The sequence below is a fragment of the Poromitra crassiceps genome (genome assembly GCF_964638095.1).
Source record: "Poromitra crassiceps genome assembly, chromosome: 5".
Classification (NCBI taxonomy): domain Eukaryota; kingdom Metazoa; phylum Chordata; class Actinopteri; order Beryciformes; family Melamphaidae; genus Poromitra; species Poromitra crassiceps.
In genome coordinates this window covers 41,118,767-41,138,401 of record NC_139642.1, presented here as the reverse complement: position 1 = coordinate 41,138,401, position 19,635 = coordinate 41,118,767, and the positions used below count along the sequence as shown (strand labels likewise).

The 19,635-nt window shown below is 43.6% G+C and overlaps 1 protein-coding gene across 1 annotated transcript in view; it reads right to left on the bottom strand.

Moving 5' to 3' along the window:
• foxo1a (forkhead box O1 a) overlaps positions 1-12,521 on the bottom strand; it is a 40,097-nt gene extending 27,576 nt beyond the window's left edge. Inside the window, exon 1 of the mRNA XM_083637869.1 lies at positions 11,617-12,521. Within this exon, the coding sequence (XP_083493995.1) occupies positions 11,617-12,198 (582 nt within the window). The 5' untranslated portion in view covers positions 12,199-12,521. The remainder of the gene's footprint in view (positions 1-11,616) is intronic.
• Between the last annotated feature and the right edge of the window lie 7,114 nt (positions 12,522-19,635).

The window sequence follows — 19,635 nt, the reverse complement described above, 5'->3', positions numbered from 1 at the left end:
ATTTACCTGGCCATGGCCCCGGATGTCAGCACTGCTCTGTGTTTTCTAACTCCACTAACTGAAAAGTGAGGGGGGTGAGTCTGTATGCTATGGGTAGTTGGGTACAGTATGTTCCTCTTGCTCTATTTTGTTTGTTTGTTTCTGTATCACTTACAGTCAAATGTCTAGGCTGGAGTGGATGCTACAGTGAGTCTCCAGGATGTGATGATCTGTCTCCTGGTCTACGGCCAGAAAATAAACAGACAAATCCAAACTCAGGCTGGCAGGAATCCAGCGCATCGTTCTGTGATGCCTGGCAGCATCCAAGACATGCTTTTTAATTCATTCAATTAAAGGGGCTTTTAAGTAAGACCTCTGTTGAGCTCGAGGGAAAACTGCAAAATGGACAGGTCTCTGGCACAGACCCTCCACTCTACACTACAGTAGCTTGTAATGATGAACACAAACAACAAGCCACATTTTGACAAAAATGTGGCTAGCAGTGAAGATGTCACAATGCAAAACACTGTAATGATACCGTTTGCTTCGTCATTTGCTTTATTTGGCTGGAAATCTCACTACATGGCATCATACATTCAGGCAGTGTCTCGTCATAGACATGGGGCCAATGGGTCAGCATGGGGGAAATCCTCCCGTTCTCCCCATTCAGCATATTTAGCATTTAGCTGCTAGCCCAGCCCAGGCACAGAATTGGGGATTCAACCACCACAGTAAACGCACATCTGAACAGACCCTAGAATCCCCAATCCTGTAGTGTAGAGCCGCAGCACCGTCCTTTGGTGAGTCAGCCCATTGAGATATATGGGTTTTTTTCCCCACCGTCTAGTCTCGCGCGCCAGCTGTAGCAACATTTTGTGGGCATTCCCACACAGACCGACTGTATATAGTGAGAATAGCTGAGTCACTGGTATTGATCAACAAGCCTATCAGCCCCGCGTAGATATATTACAGTCATTTTGTGCTATGGGGTCATAAAAGTCTTATTTACTATTACCCCTTTAAACCTAAACTTACATAAGCTTACATTATAACTTACATACGATTCACATGTTAAAGAGATTCAGCTGCTTTCAGGACACTTATGACTTTTGCTTTCCAAAAGCTAAAGTCATCTTCGCTGTAGCCTGCCTGCTGCCCAATACTCAGCAAAATCTCACAATCTAACTACAACCTTTAATAAGCCTCTAAGACACAGTCAGACAACCAGACAGAAAGCAAGACACACACATGTGCGCACGCACGCACGCACGCACACACACACACACACACACACACACACACACACACACACACACACACACACACACACACACACACACACACACACACACACACACACACACACACACACACACACACACAAGGCAAGCCCCTGGGTGATATGAGGCTCACTGACAGGTCCTAGCTCCCACCGTGTTTTGGTCTGTGGAGCGGCACATGATGGAATCATATGTTGATAGTTTGCTTGAGGTTAGATAAAGGGATGTGACTTCATCGCAATGGAATGGCGGCTGCCACCAAATAACCATAACACACACGTGCATGTGTGTGCATGTGTGTGTGTGTGTGTGTGTGTGTGTGTGTGTGTGTGTGTGCGTGTGTGTGCGTGTGCAGTACTGCATTCACCATCCATTCGGTATCCCCACACCACATTTACCTGCTTTATTTTGACTTTTTCCAGTCTCTTTCTCTCTTTTTGGCAATCTGTTGAGGTTTGTGGCAGACAGTGATTGGTATTCTAAAATACTGCTGGGTGGAGATGAGTGGGTCAGAGGGAAAACAAGGGGTTGTGAAATAATCTGTTGGGCTACTGGGTTTACATTATTGCCCAATCAAATAAATCTGGATTTTCATTCATAGTTACATTACATTGAGATTATGACAATATTTGCCACCCATAGCCTAGCATAGCATAGCGTTTTATTTATGCTGGAACATGTATATCTACGCTGGCATCTTCCATAGAAAGAGCAATAAGTAGCCTTCTTCAATACACATAGCTGCTTTTTAAGACTGCTTCCTGTGGTGTGCCAGGAATGGTGACTCAGCACATCAAAAAGCACTAAGTGATATGAAAAGGGACGGGGGGAGGGGGGGGGGGGGTAAGAAGATACTGGATTAAAATCAACTGCGGAGAAAATATCATGCCACAATAAAACAGATATAAAAGCATGTGGAATGCACCCTGTGTCGGCCTGTCTGACTGCCATCGTGTCTGTACATCTGCCAGCAGCACGGCTTTCATTATGAGGCCCAGGTTAGGTGCACACACAGGAGACCAGCGTCCCCCATACCTCCAACACAGTGCCTCACAGACGTCCCACATATCTCCAACACAGTGCCTCACAAATGTCCCACATATCTCCAACACAGTGCCTCACAGACGTCCCACATATCTCCAACACAGTGCCTCACACAGGCGTCCCACATATCTCCAACACAGTGCCTCACAGGTGTCCCACATATCTCCAACACAATGCCTCACAGGTGTCCCACATATCTCCAACACAGTGCCTCACAGGCATCCCACATATCTCCAACACAGTGCCTCACAGGCGTCCCATATATCTCCAACACGGTGCCTCACAGGCGTCCCACATATCTCCAACACAGTGCCTCACAGGCGTCCCACATATCTCCAACACAGTGCCTCACACAGGCGTCCCACATATCTCCAACACAGTGCCTCACAGGCATCCCACATATCTCCAACACAGTGCCTCACAGGCATCCCACATATCTCCAACACAGTGCCTCACAGGCATCCCACATATCTCCAACACAGTGCCTCACAGGCATCCCACATATCTCCAACACAGTGCCTCACAGGCGTCCCACATACCTCCAACACAGTGCCTCACAGGCATCCCACATATCTCCAACACAGTGCCTCACAGGCGTCCCACATATCTCCAACACAGTGCCTCACAGGCATCCCACATATCTCCAACACAGTGCCTCACACAGGCGTCCCACATATCTCCAACACAGTGCCTCACAGGCATCCCACATATCTCCAACACAGTGCCTCACACAGGCATCCCACATATCTTCAACACAGTGCCTCACACAGGCGTCCCACATATCTCCAACACGGTGCCTCACACAGGCGTCCCACATATCTCCAACACAGTGCCTCACAGGCATCCCACATATCTCCAACACAGTGCCTCACAGGCATCCCACATATCTTCAACACAGTGCCTCACACAGGCATCCCACATATCTCCAACACGGTGCCTCACACAGGCGTCCCACATATCTCCAACACAGTGCCTCACAGGCATCCCACATATCTCCAACACAGTGCCTCACACAGGCATCCCACATATCTTCAACACAGTGCCTCACACAGGCGTCCCACATATCTCCAACACGGTGCCTCACACAGGCGTCCCACATATCTCCAACACAGTGCCTCACAGGCGTCCCACATATCTCCAACACAGTGCCTCACACAGGCATCCCACATATCTTCAACACAGTGCCTCACACAGGCGTCCCACATATCTCCAACACGGTGCCTCACACAGGCGTCCCACATATCTCCAACACAGTGCCTCACAGGCGTCCCACATATCTCCAACACAGTGCCTCACAGACATCCCACATATCTCCAACACGGTGCCTCACAGTTCCGATGACTAACCAGTGGCACCAGACTTTGGCCTGCGGCTCCCTGATTCCCGTAAATGTCTCGTTATGCAACTCTTAATAAGTGTCACCCAGTCTGAACTTGGAGCGTTCTGGGTCTCTGCTGCTTTGTTGCTCTCTCTCTCCCTCTCTCTCTCTCTCTCTCTCTCTGAAGACAGTAAGCGCTTTGCTCCTTAGGGATTTGAAAGGGGGTGGGTGGGTGGGTGTAAGAAACCCTTCAAAACACTAAGTGTGGCGCAGGCAGGAAATGGGGAGGAGTGCGTCTCCAGCTCTTTGCCTGAGAAACACAGCTGCCCCTCATGTCTTGGGTCAGTGCCAAGGTTGGCCTCCCTGGCTGCCTGGAGGGGGTGAGGGGTGGAGGGGTCGATCCAGGAGACACAGGAGGACTGCTGTTCTATCCAGTACCCTGCCTACCCTACTAGCACACATTCAAACCCAGAGGAAAGAGGCAAAGCAGAGAGCTTGAAGCCTGTCCGTGTCGTAACTCCAGCCTCTTCCAATGTTTTGGCTGGAAGGACAAATTGGAAGAGGAAATCTACACACATACGATAAACCTCTGCTACACGGCCCACATAAGCAGCTCCTCTCCATACCGCCGGTGTTTACTGGAATACTAGTACTTGGAGTCAACGGGTGCATTTACATGCTAACGACCTGCGTGTCGCTTGCTGTACGATCTGCTCGGACCTACATGTTTGTCTGCTCCGGACCGCCGCTGTTTGTTTTCAGATCCATGGGAGTGTTTACCAGCGTAGGCTGAGGAATGTCAGGTCAAGAGAGCATAGCGTACAGAGAGAGAGAACCTACGGCCAAACTCATCTCCATGCTGACATCAAAGAGCACCTGCCGTCCAGCTCCACTGGCTGAAATCAAATATTTATTATAGTAAAGTACAAGAAAGAGCCGCTCTTTAGCAGGTTTGTGAGTATGCAATACTGCATTATGCTGCCATGCACTGTGCATGCATGCACACATACTGTAGGGCTGGGTATCGGTACTCAGTCAATACTTTTAGTTTTAAGGTATCGACACAAAAAAACACAAAAAAACAATAGCAAGTCCAAGTACAAGTAGTATCAAAACTTCTCCAGTCAAACGATACCTGCAGTATTGAATAAATGAGTGAATGAAATTAGTGTTATCAATATAACTTTATGGGTACTGGTATTGTATTGGATCATATATGTATATATACCAGCGTTAGGGGTGTCAAAAATAATCGATTATAAGATGCATCGCGATGCGGACGTGCACGATTCTGCATCGATTCACAAATGTCAAAAATCGATTATTAATTATTATTTTATTTTTTTTATATAATCAAATAAAATATAATGGAAGTACATGCAGTTGTTTATTTTAATTATGGATCATAATACAATGCAATTCCAAATGCACTTTTATTTTAAAAGTAGCCACACAGTGAGAAAAAAGAAAGTGAGAAAAAATAAATCATGTATTGCGGAAAAAAGTGATGCATCGATTATCGTAATCGAATCGTAGCCCTCTGAATCGTAATCGAATCGAATCGTGAGGCCAGTGAAGATTCACAGCCCTAACCAGCGTACCACTATATATATATATATATATATACAGTGTATATATATATATATATATATATATATATATATATATATATATATATATAAACAATACCCAGCCCTATGTGCGTGTTTTTTCTATGTGACATGTCTATCTGAGACTGTGTTTGTAATACTTTGCATTTTGCAGACTAAACTGTGTTAATAAAATGCTACCAAATGAAATGAAGGGAAGTGATGCACACAGAGCTGAATCTAACTGAATTGTAAACACTGCAGTGAGTTAGCGCACTCCGCTAGGGACAAATAATTGGAAGTAAATAATCAGTGCTGCAAAGACGTTTTTGGGTGACACATAATTGGTGCCATCTGCTCCCCTTCATGTTGGATGCAATCCTCTGGGTCGGGCTCAGTGTCCAGTCCACTTGGAGAGCTCCTCCAAGCTGGTCCCACATGGTACCACTGTCCTCCACATTCACAGACAGGCTGAGAAGGGTGTGTGCAGGTGTCAGGAGCGCTGCCAAACTAGCTAGGCCTCCAAACCCATTAGACGCCAGACAACCTAATCATAGCTTAAAGTCGAGCTGAACCCAAGAATGACTTTTCTTTTAGTTCAAATACCTGGGTATGCAGTGCACCTATTTAATAATGTATGCAAAACACATCACAACAATCTAATTTCTTTCGTTTTTCACACTTTTTCACATCAAAAGTTCGTATTTCAAGATTTCATTGATAACAGTAATGTACAGTTTGCTGACGTCACCTTGTACTATCAAATTTCTACCCCCTTTCAACCAATCATATCACGACATGCAGCTGTCAATCAAATCTTCATTTCTGGATAATTTTCTATTCCAAATGAAGTCGAAAATGGCGCCTAGTGCCTCTCATCTGGCAGAACATCTGAAGGAACTCCTATCCCATAAACTAACTACTAACTTGGCCAATTGTTAGAAACATGAACAAAAAACAAAAACTATAATCTCTAAGAATGCAAAGAAATGTAACTGGCTCGTTAAAACACGCATTCCAGGGATATCGTATCGTTACAGCAACGATAATGGCGCGCGCATCCGAGAGCTTGGTTGTCAGGGGTTGCACCTCGGAGATTCCAGGCCGACGTGCTGCACTCTCCGCTCGGCAACACGAAGGCAGCTGGCTGCCTGCGTGTTGCTGACATCCACTCCTCCCGTCAAAAGGCTCTTCCCGAGGGGAGCGCCACAACACGACTGAATCCCACTCGATTTGGAGGCGGAACACGCCAGGATTGGCCAAAGCCCAATCCAGTCCCCAGAGTTGTCAAATAAAATCATCGACATGATACTATGACCCGCCTCTCAACCTGTCATCTTAGACAAACTATGTTTTCAGTCTGAAACGGACTCATTATGCACGTGACGAACAGGTTCAGTTCGACTTTAATGAATTTGCATGCTTTCAGCCTGCTCTTTAACAGCGTCTGCTCTTCTCTGTGAGGGGACGGTCGTCTGGATAGCAAAAATCCTATTCAAAATTAGCTGGGAACTATTCCAATTTTCTTCAAAGACCCGCCACTCCACCCCATGTGACCAAGGCTATAGTCATACTGACGTTAGCTAGCCAGGTTAACAAGCGTTAGCATCTTTACCATCGCTTCCCGACCGTAGTGGAGATGGCCCGAGAACTAGTAGACAGAATATCAGCTTTTCTTCATGCCGTAATGAAGCTTGAAACCTTTTCGTTGTGGCTGAGTGTTGTTTTATTGCCGTAACACAGACAGTTTAACAGAATTTCTCCTAATCACCGTTTCTAGCTGCTAGTGCTACTGTCACTTCCCAACAGGCTGCCCGAGCCGTTCCGCACATGTGCAAGCAGGTCTGCACTGCAGCAGGTACGGCAACGCCACTTGGACAAACTTGATGCAAAAGAGACAGGTGCCGGTAAAAACATGGGAAAATATACTTTTAAGACAAGACGATTGTGACATAAACTATTAATTTTTTTTTATATAATAAAATTAACATTAGTGAGTCATTTGCATCTATAGAAAGGAAGCATGGTCCATGTGCCTCAGTGCACTAAGTTATGTCCTTCTGATTTCAGTTGCGTCTGTCTTACAGCACAAAACCACACACTTCAGTCCATCCACATATGACTGAACACTCAGCAAGGATTCCACCAAGACTCCCACAAACCATAGAACACTCACTTGAAGGTTCACAGAGTCGAAGTCTGAGGTTATTTTGTCTGAGACTCTGACTGCTTTTGTCAAAATATCTAGTGTCACTTTGTAAGGCCGGTGTCTTTTGAATGAGGTCTACCATGCAAATTTACATATTCTCATATTTCCAAACAGTCCTGTCACCTCGGTCGAGGGAGAACAAAGAAAGGCTGCCTTGAGCATGTTTGAACATGGCAAACCCAACTATATTTACAAGGAAATTATTTATGATTTTCTACTAGAAAAATATGTTTATTCCAACTGATACTTCTAGCACACTGAAACAAAATCATCGTTGAGTTTTGAATGAACGGAATAGAGGATTTAAATGCAGAATCGTTTATTCTTGTTGCATTTAATGGCCATCAGAGAACAACAAAAAAACAAAAAACAAAAAACAAAATAAAAAATACAATAAAACAAAAACAAAAAATGGCCCACCGCAGAATTATCAGTCACAATGTCATCTGGACCACATGAGCCTCCTACTCGATTCCTGGCCCCGGCTCAAGAGTAGGCTAGCTCCAGAGAGACAATGTGTGATAGCCCCCCTGAGTGGAGCGGAGGGCAGCGCTATGAATAACTCTGCTAGGAGCGCTGAATAGCACTTTGCTTTTCCCACAGTATCACTCAGGCCACACCCCCAACATGGCGGCACTAGCATGCGGTGGCTGAGCAGCCCTTTCCTGGCCCGCCGCGCACACGCACTTACTGCTGAGTGTTTGCCTAGCAGAGGCAGATGGACTGATGCTGAGAAACTTTGCTAACATGACTGATTTCGTCTTACATGCTACACGAAACGTAAATGATCTACTATTGGAGGGAATATTGCTAGCCTAGTTCCATATTAAAAGGGGCAGATGACAACGTAACTCACAACCTCTTGTCTTTACTACTCGCTGCTATATAATAACTAGATAATTACACTGTAACCAGTGAGTAACATTGTAAAAGGGTTAATGACCATCAAGGAGGTGGTGCTACTGCTGACATACGTTTGGCCAATCCATGCCGTTGAAAAGTCTATTCTTACCAATGTGATCTCCAAACTGCAGACTAGATCACTTTTTAAGGTACAAAGAACAATAATCATGGAGAGGAAAGTCCTACCAGTTAAAGACGACACCAATCATTATTTGTCTCTCTATCATTTCTCCACCACTTCAGGCTCATTCTGACGATGTAGCATGTTTTGAGATGTGTTGTTGTTCAAACTTGCCCTAGCTCACACTGGCTAGAGATCCCATTCAGTTTTAAATCCCCATTGAAAAGGCATCCTTCTCCATTTAAAAGCGGCATTACTGGCAATCTGAGTGGTTTTCCCGGTCTGCAGGAAAGTAACCCCCTTGTTCTTTTCAAGCAATAACTGATAAGTGGCAGGAAGTTCTTGAATAAGTTGTGTTTTTGAATCGGTGCCCGGCCATAACAGAAACAATACGTAGGGAACGGTGACACTTTATTCCATACATACAGTTTACATTAGAAGCTTTGCAGAGTTTAACCCCATGTCTGTTTTGTAGGTGTCTCTGATTTATGGTGTCATCAGAAAATAACATTTTAGTTAAAAGCACCACCCAATCATAACAAAGCCATGTAATGGAAATGGGCCTATATGTGGACAATGTAAAGCAGACATATAACGAAGAATATAACTGAGGGGAAAACACTGGTATTTTCTTTAAAGGCCCAAAACGTGTACAATAACGCCACATCAGCACCACATTGGCCAACTATACTGGCTTTTTTACTACTGCTTATTTGACAGGACTGAAGGGATTTTTCCACTCTCAAATTATGTGACTGACAGGACTTTGTGTGACAGCTAAACACGAGTTTCACGCTTTTTGTAAACACTGAGGTCAAATGTATGAATATGAAGCAGGGCGTTGCTGAAAAAGCGCATGTGTGCTCAGTAGACTCTCCCTGGATAAATAAAGAAAAATGAACTGTTTTGAGTTATGGTGGCATGTGTAGGTTGAGAAGATTAAATCATTTTTGAGAATATATATATATATATATATATATATATATATATATATATATATATATATATATATATATATATACTGTATATATATATCGTCTTTGATTGACATGAGTGTGTCATCACAGTGCATGACTCAAGACTCAAATATTGCAGCCCTTCTCTGTCAGGGGAAGCTATCCTGAGCTAAACCCATCAGCCTGTTACTTTAATAGGTGACTCAAACAGCCTGTAACAGAGGTATGCCATAATAAATCTCTCACTACGCGACTGCAGTCTGAATATGATTGGTATGTTAATACGATATGATTGTCATCATTTTTTATTGTCGGGCATGACTGAAAACTATGCGTCTCAAAGTGAGGTTCACGCCCTTCAATAGTGTTCAGTCTGTCACACCACAACAGACATTTTAAGTCGCCTCTTCTTGTGTCATGTTTTGGGCAGTTTTCAGGACACATGAATGATCCTGGTATCTAAACTTTCATTCAAGGCAGACAATCGATTGTGGAAAACACTTGATATTTACTTAAATCTAGTATATAATTTGAAATAGGCCACGAGACTCCTTAACATATACAAATAGTGTAGTAGCCGTACTGTACCGCACTGTAGATGCCACCATTATGTATGACTAATGTTCAATAGTATGTTTAATTAGGTATACGCTATTTGCACCTAACAGAATGTTATTATGTTTAATTATGTTTAAAGTATGTTCATGCCATTTGCACTATGGGCAGTGAATACGCCACTGTCTGTGGCGTGCCTTACTGCTCTATTGCCCGTTGCCTCTTGTTTTTTATTTATATATCTTCTATTTTTATTTTTTGCACTATGTTGTAACGGAGCCTACAGCACAAGAATTTCACACGTGATACTTGTACTACGGAGTGACAATAAAAATCTTGAATCTTGAATCTTGAAATATAATATTAGTGGGGGGAGAGTAATATAGTAGATGATATCCAACACACAGCATTATGAATAGCACACTGTGGAGCAATAAAGCAGAGAAAACCCCCTGTCGAGTCAGCAGACTCACATATCAAACACAGACTGCAGGCAGAAGTCAGATGACTGTCTCAGGTCATGGTAGCAAATTGGTCAGTTTAGTGAATTGCCATGAACTGGATGGATGATGACAATGAGCAGAGGAGAGAGACGCTTTCATAAGACCATGAATGGAGCACGCAATAGACAATAAATGAACAGTCATTAACTCGCCACACATGCTCTTTTGTCAAGGTGGAATGGAAAGTCTTATGAAAAGGGCAGGATGCATTGCAGATATCAGCAAAAACACAACCCTTTAGGACAGTGGTTCCCAAACTTGGGTATGCGTAACCCTATAGTGTTGTGGAGGTACTACAGGGGGTACTTGAGAGAAAGGGGAAAGGGGGGAAATGGAAAAATGTAAGAATAAATCATGAAAATTAATGAAATGTTAGAATAAATCTTCTCAGGAGGCACTAATTGCAACTCTATTTTGTAATGTTATATTCTTCAAAAGGTGGGTTAGCATTCATTCATTGCATCATATGCTATTGTTTTCTCTTGCAGTTTTATTTTCTAAGCAAAATGTTGTAGTCGGGTAAAGGGGGTAATTGGACTCAGAAATCAGGGAAAGGGGTACTGTTTGAGAACCACTGCTTTAGGATATTACAGGGTTATTATGATTTGTTTAAATCTCTGCAATAACAGAAAGCATGATAAATTGACGATAAACTGAACTCACTACGGTATTACTGTAACTAAGTACCGCATTCACACAGAAAGTCCCTGTAGTGGTCATATTACAGTAAAAACCACATGAGGAAGAAAAGGGGAGAAAGCACAATTAGGTCACTATGAACCCACTAGAAAGTACCACAGACACAAAAACTCCTGACTTTTCTTTCAGGGAATATGATATGGACAAAATGTGTGGGGTCATTATACATATAGGGCCTATAATGTGTATAGCCTACTCTGCATACTGTGTGCAGGAATCAAACGTGGGTCTGTTTTCATGAGTGAATCAACTGGATCACAGCCAACTAACTGAGGAATAAAATGCATAAAGTGAGAATATGGTGTTGCCCCCCCTCCACGCGCGCGCGCGCACACACACACACACACACACACACACACACACACACACACACACACACACACACACACACACACACACACACAATGCATAATGGTGCACTGCATTGTTGGTATGGAAGGACCATGAGATGAAAGCTCACCTTCCAGCCGGCGGAACTGTTGCTGTCCCCCTTGTCCTTGAAGTAAGGCACACTCTTCACCATCCAGTCATATATCTGCGACAAGGTGAGGCGCTTCTCCGGGGAGCTCTCGATGGCTTTGGTGATGAGGTCTGCGTAGGACATATTCCCCCACGCGTTTCGCCGGGAGGAGCTGCTCTTCCTCTGGGCAGCGGCGGCGGCAGCCGCGGCCGCCGAGGAGGTCGAGCCGGGGCCCGGGGAGGAGAGCAGAGGCACCTGCTGCTGATGCGGGAGTTGCTGTGGTTGTTGTTGGTGCTGATGTTGTTGTGGAGGTTGCTGGTGGACGCAGTTCTCCTGGCCGCACTGGAAATCACTGCACAAGAGAACTGGCTTCTGCTCCGTCTCCTCCAACAGGCTGAGGTTGTTGATGTAGTCTGTGCCGGTGTTGGGCTCCTGCTTCACAGACGGTACCGGCGAGGATGTGTTGGAGTCGCCCGGGTTGATGAACTCCGGCCGGGGCAGGGGCCAAGTGCACGACCGGGGCCGCGACAGGGGCTCGAAATCCGGGTCGATTTCCACCAAGTGGTGGGCCGCTTCCGCCATGGTCGAGGGGATAACGGAGCCGAATGTTACAATGTCATGTAATGGGCTAGAAATGTGTTGTCGCCCCGCAAAAAGTAGCAACTTCGCGGGTGAAATTTAAGCAAACACACGAGATGAAAAATACTCCACTGGGCGCAAAGTTTACATTGAAAGTCACATCCCAAGCTGGTAATAATCTAAGTCAACAGGGAGGAAAAGCTAAGTTTGTTTCTGAAAAGGCATTTCGTTAAAAAAGAACAAGTTGTCAAAGTGCACGGTTTGTTGACTTGCTGGTTTATCCAATCGTAGTGATACTCCGTCCACTCTCTGTACAGCCTGTTGACTCTGTGTGTTGTACAGCATGAGAGGACTTACTGGAACTATCGTTTGTCAGATGACCCGCCCACTTTGGATTGACACCAGAAAGGAGCCAATTGCAGACATCTAAAGAATGGAGTAAAACTGTTTTCATTCTTTCACATAGTAAACATCTAATCTGGAAAACATAAAATAAATAAATAAAGCAACTTGGAACCTTTTGGAACTTGCAGAAGTGTTAACTGTTAATGGTTTTGCAACTTACTCCCTCAGAGCAACGATTCGTTACACTACACTAGTACTCCATCCGTTACTTTTCTGAATACATCTCCAAAATCCAGAGCAGCCTCTCGTTTTTGTCATTCTTTATGCTCAATAAAATCAAAGTCGCGAGAATAAAATACTTTTGTCATTCATTTATCACCCAAGACACCACTCTTAACAAAACTTTAGCTGTAAACCTGTGGACTGAAAAATCACTCATGATTGAAAGGAATGTGTTCAAATTGGGCTTTATAGAAAGTATGGAAGCCAATCGGACTCGTCCCTATGACTTGATTTGACACAGAATCAGAAATATAGCCATACGTCATTGGTCGTTACAATAGCATACAATAAAATATTATAGATGGTATGTAGGGTATTTCATATTCATCTGGTTAGATATTGAATGCAATATTATTATCCCATTTGAAGTAGCCTAGTAAAGCTGTGAGGAGGGGAAACAGAACAAAAAGACCAACATAATTTTGGCAGAAGAGAGAGAGACCTGTGTTGCAGAGACTGGTATCCAAACATGTCCTACTGCAGACGGTGATGTGTTGTGTATGGCCAACTGTGGAGTGTGTTGACCTCTTGTGGACATGTTAGGGTATTACTCTTTACAACCAAAGAGACAGCACAGCAACGATGCACCGAAAGGTTAGGTGTAGCAGTCTGTGCTTTATTATTTTTCTTTAACAAGTAAAATCTGGTGCGGTGTAGTTTGTCAGCTAAACCTTAAGATTTTATCCCGGCACCTTTGTCAAGCCACCTTGAATTAAAACAAAACTGTTACTTCCCGTTCTTATATTAAAATAAAAAAGAAATGTATGTAGTAGGCCCATTTGTATTTTGTCAAAATACCAGAGTGAAAATAAATAGGCTACATTTTCAGGAGGAATCTGTATGTGTTAAGCCACAACGTTAATCTTGAATCATCACATTTCTCCGCCACTAATGTAATATTATGTCATTAAGTGTTTTATTTTGAAGCAAAATAGGCGCACTTCCGGTATCATACCGGCTAACTGTCTTTTGATTGCAATTGAGGGCCCCAGCCAAGCGCGCTTGATGTGCGTAAATGCGCGCAGTTTTACGCACAGCACAAATTTACCCCGCTAGCCGGGCGCTTCTCGCTCATACTGAGCAGCGCCCGGCGAACGTCAACGCATTTCCCATCAAACAATTGTGCCGCTCTCACGTCTAGGTATAAAAGCCAACCCTTCAGCCTACCTCAACCAAAAACGTGAAGTGAAGACGCTATCCGATGCGCAACATCCTCTTCTTTTAATTACATATAGTTGACTCTTCCAAATTGTTGCATAAAATCCACTTTTCTGTCTTTGAAAAACCGAAAATGTAGGTGCAATACCATTTCGGAAGTGTGGGGGGCATTAGTGAGTATACAGTGAGTCGGTGGGTAACTGTAGAAACTGCTAGTGGTGTTGGTTAAAGGTGTAGCCTCAGCAAGTGGGCCCTCGGTAAGAATGAGGACTCCGAGGAACCAAATGCAAGGGTTTTATTTAATCAAACCAAATCCCTTGATGGATGATAGATAATCATCAGACAGGTGTAGATTGATGTAAACAGATGATTTAACCTAAAAGACAAACAAGATATTAACAAAGTATTCGATCAAACAAGGGAAAACAAATTCAACTGGAAACTAATATAATAAATCTAATTCAAATCAAATACTCAATCAATACACAAAGGAAATAACACTAACTATAACAAACTAACACTTACTTTGAATGATGCATCTGTACATTGACAGTCAAAGGGATTTGGAAGGAAAGGCCCAACAAACAGCCTTCTCCCACTGCTGTCTGGAGCCCACTGAGCTTCACCCAATCAGTCGTCCTTTATTGAGCCCAGGTGCGGCCCAATCAGGGCCCCAGGTGTGACTGATCAGGTGAGGCCGAGCTGGTGGGGGGATTCTGTACAGTAACGCTTTAGAATACAGCCCGCAAATAAGCATGTAGTTATAGTATAACTACGGGGTACAAGGAGTGTAGTTATAGTATAACTACGGGGTAAAAGGAGTGTAGTTATAGTATAACTACAGGGTTTAAGGAGTGTAGTTATAGTATAACTACGGGGTACAAGGAGTGTAGTTATAGTATAACTACAGGGTTTAAGGAGTGTAGTTATAGTATAACTACGGGGTTTAAGGACAGCCCGTTCTGCCTCGCCATTTGCTTGTGGGTAACGAGGACTGCTCGTGATGTGTGTGAACCCGCTCTCTTGTGCGAATGTTCTGAATGCCTCTGACGAGAACTGTGGCCCATTGTCAGATACCACAGTCTCTGGATATCCATGGTGAGCAAAAGCCTCTTTCACAGCTCGAATGGTAGCATCAGCTGATGTGACCCTGAGCTCTGCCACCTCAATGAACCTCGAAAAATAATCCACAATAAGCAGGTATGACTTTTTTGACCATTCGAACAGGTCCATTCCCACCTTTTGTCATGGCCGGTCCAGGACTGGGGTCTGGATCAGTGGCTCTCTGTATTGTGTTCTGTGTTTTTGGCATGTTTCACACTTGTCCACTTTCTCTCTGATCTGTGCAGAGATGCCCGGCCATCATACTGATTCCTGCGCTCTGGCCCGACATTTGGTTATTCCTTGATGACCTTCATGGAGTTTATTCATTATATCCTCTCTGAGTGACTGAGGTATAACGATTCTGTTTACTTTCATGAGAAGGAACCGAGATTCCGCCCTCTGTACTCTGTCTTAACTCCTACCATGATACGGACCTTCCATACCAATGGAGCCCTCTTCCTAGCTTATGAGCTGAGAGAGGTTTGATGTCTGATGATGTGGAGCATCTTTCCACTTGAGGCAAGTATTTTGCTCAAACACTGCCTCTTCCTCTGGTATTTGTATTTTAAAGGGTGCACATTTGGAAGTTCACATGATTGTATTGTATATTGTCTTTTTTAAATGTGCTCTACAAATTATGCTAACGATGGTGTTTTTGCTATGGCTGTCTCAGAATATCTTTGAAACACGTGCGTGCACACAGACACACACACACACACACACACACACACACACACACACACACACACACACACACACACACTGCATTTTCCTGTGCTGTGTAATAATGTATTAGTTGTGAATATGTTACAACGTGATAGAGGATGCCTTTCCTGCACCTCTCTGCATACCCTAAAACTTTAAATAAACGCAGAGTCCCAAATAGACGCTGGGTCTGGCTACACCTTTTGGTAAATAAATGCTGGTCCCAAATAGACGCCAGGTATTTTTTCATTATGATTTTGTGTTCAATTCCTCCCCCCATTATTTCACATAGTAAACATCTAATCTGGAAAGCATAAAATAAAAAAATGCAATTTGGAACTTTTTGGAACCATCGGCAGTGTTAGGAACTACTGTTCATATATCACTCATTACATTGGTATTATTAACACATGGTATTGTTTTACAAACTGAGAGCAGTGATTCGTTACACTATACTCCGTTACTTTTCTGTTACATCTCCAAAATTGGCAGTTGCACTTGTATCCTCCTACCTTACAAATGACAACAAGCACACACAACTTGCACACACAGTGTTGGTGTCCAGTGTTTTTGTAATTCTTTATGCTCAGTGAACTCAAAGTATAGGGAATAAAATACATTTGTTTCAAAAGACACCACTCTTTACCAAGACTTTAGCTGTAAACCTACTGTGGACTGAAAAATCACCCATGACGGTGTTCAAATTGCGTGTACTTAAATACAAAAGCTTAATAGAAAGTCTGGAAGCCAATGAGACTCATATCAGCCTATGATAAAAAGAATAGTATAGATATTCTGTAGGCTATTTCGTATTAATGTGATTGGTTAGATATTGGATGCATGCAATATATATATATATATATATATATATATATATATATATATATATATATATATATATATATATATATATATATATATATTGCATGCAATATTGACCAATTATCCCATTTGAAGTAGTAAAGCTGTGAGGAGAGGAAACAGAACAAAAAGACCAACATCATTTTGGCAGAAGAGCATATCCCAGTGCATGTGAGAATTGTTTCAATTGTTGGGTCTAAAATAAAGAGTCTGGTCTCCTACCTGCTCTATTTGTAAAGCGCCTTGGGATAACTCTTGTTATGATTTGGGCTATATAAATATAAAATTGATTGATTGATTGAGAGAGCTGTGTTGCAGAGAGTGGCATCCAAACTTGTCCTGAAGGTGGTGTGTATGGCCAACTGTGGAGTGTGTTGACATCTTGTGGACATTTTAATGTATTACTCTTTACAACCAAACAGACGGGTACCAAATTGAGAGTTTGCGCACAGAGACCTTTAATATAGATAGAGACACATGGCCGTAACTAGCTATGAGCACGGGGAGGTCCGGACCTCCCCTAATATTTCAGAGGATTTTTTTTTTTTTTTTAATAAAACAATCTGCATGGAAAAGCATGAAAAACACGGGATCGCTTTTATTTTGAAACGAAAGACAGGTCAGGCAGGAAGTCATCTGACGCCGCGTCCGCGGTAACTTGATTCCGAGAGAGCAGCAGCATGGTGGTGAGTGATGACTGTCTGTCTGCCTGGCGAGATAATTGAAGGTGAGCGAGCTGCGAGACAGTGAGCGAGTGAACGACAGACAGTGAGTGACACTGACCGATTTTTTAGCAACAACCAAGAAAGTAAGTGTCTAGTCTGTCTCTTAAGTAATGTTACCTGTGTGACACGTTGGGATGCTACTGGCTAATCATGCATGATGCCAATTGCCAAGCTCCCGAAGTCAGGTATGCAGGTGGCTATATGCATGGTTTCAGTTTCATGACCCAATAAGTAACAAAAAGAGGTGGTGTAAAGTTAAAAACAACATAATATATTTTATTTTATTTTTCAATCGTTCCTATCAGGAATAAATAAATGTCCCTCTGTATGTTTTTTTTATTATCGATGATGACTTTGTGTGTTGTGTACGGCTTGGGTTGTGTACCTGTGTTTGTAGGTGTCATTTTGATATGAATTTGGCTAAAACAGTTTGTGTTTGTTAGTTACAATTATGTTGACAGGAGAGCTGAGCAGGTGGTGACATGTAAGAGAATATACTGAATAATGACATCACAACAGTATAATCCTAATGTTGATTTAAAATGATATATTACTCTAAATATGGCTAAAAAAGGGGGGAAAAAACCCTCAAATTTTTTTCAGGCGCCACCGAATCCGCCTCCCCTTGCTGGACCTCCCCTATTTCGGAACCCTGGTTACGGCCCTGAGAGACACCCCAACTTCCAGTCACTTTGTGTATCTGTGCCATGGAGATTTTGTCACGAGTGTAAATTTATACATAGTAAGAAAGGGTACTCTTCCGGTCTCTTAAATGGATGTGGTTATTGTGATTGACTGTCATTCAATGGTACAGTATGAAACTTAGATTCAAGATTCAAGATTCAAGATTCAAGATTTTTATTGTCACTCCATGGTACAAGTATCACGTGTGAAATTCTTGTGCTGAGGACTCCGTTTACAACATAGTACAAATGTGACAGGGCATATGAGTGCAAAAACAACAAGAGACACAACAAGCAATAAGGCAGTATAGTGATAAGACAAGTCAGAGACAGTGGCATATTCACTGCACATAGGTGCACATGTCATGTGCATACTTTAGATGTGCTTAAACATTTTAAATTCGGCGTATTTGACATACAGGTGCAAATAGCATATTCCTTATTAAACATACAATTAAACTCTGCGTTTTAAATTCGGCGTATTTGACATACAGGTGCAAATAGCATATTCCTTATTAAACATACAATTAAACATTAGACATACGTTATGGTAGCAGCTACAGTGCGGTACAGTACGGCTACTACACTATTTGTGTATGTTAAGGAGTCTCGTGGCCTGCCGGAAGAAAGTGTTCCTCAAGCGATTTGTGCGTGCTTTTGGAACCCTGTATCTTCTCCCTGAGGGTAACAGGGAGAACAGGCTGTTGTGGGGGTGGTTTGTGTCTTTGATGATCTTCAAGGACCTCCTGAGGCACCGCTGTTTATACAGTTCATGCAGTTCTGGCAACTCACTTCCTGTTACGTGCTGGGCCGCGCGTCTCACTCTCCGTAGCGCCCTGCGGTCCATGGTGGTACAGTTCCCGTACCAGGTGGTGAAGCAGCCAGTCAGCAGGCTTTCAATGGTGCCTCTGTAGAAGTCCGTAAGGATTTCTGGCCTTAGCCCAAATTTCTTCAGGCGCCTGAGTCCGTGTATTCACTGTTGGGCCTTTTTGACAACAGTGGCGGTGTGGCCGGCCCAAGTCAGGTCCTGGTGGATGTTGACTCCCAGGTACTTGAAGCTGTCCACCCTTTCCACCACTGTGCCGTTGATGGTGATTGGGGGGTGTGTGCCCCCCCCCTCCTGTAGTCTACAATGATCTCCTTGGTCTTGGAGACGTTCAGAGAGAGGTGGTTGTCCTGGCACCATTGTTCCAGGGCCCCCACCTCCTCTCTGTAGGCCATCTCGTCGCCCCCCGAGATCAGCCCCACGACCGCTGTGTCGTCTGCAAACTTCACGATGGTGTTCGAAGTTTGAGTCGCCACGCAGTCGTGGGTGTAGAGGTCGTACCAGAAGGGGCTGGAGACGCACCCCTGGGGCGCTCCTATGCTGATAGTCAGTGGTGAGGAGGTGAGGTTGCCCACCCTCACCACCTGGCGGCGGTCTGTCAGGAAATCCAGGATCCAGTCGCACATTGCTGTGTTTAGTCCCAGATCCTTGAGCTTGCGTACCAGCCTGGAGGGTACTATGGTGTTGAATGCTGAGCTGTAGTACTTACTTGGCTGTAGTACTTAATTGGCTGACCAGTCTCCTAAGGGCG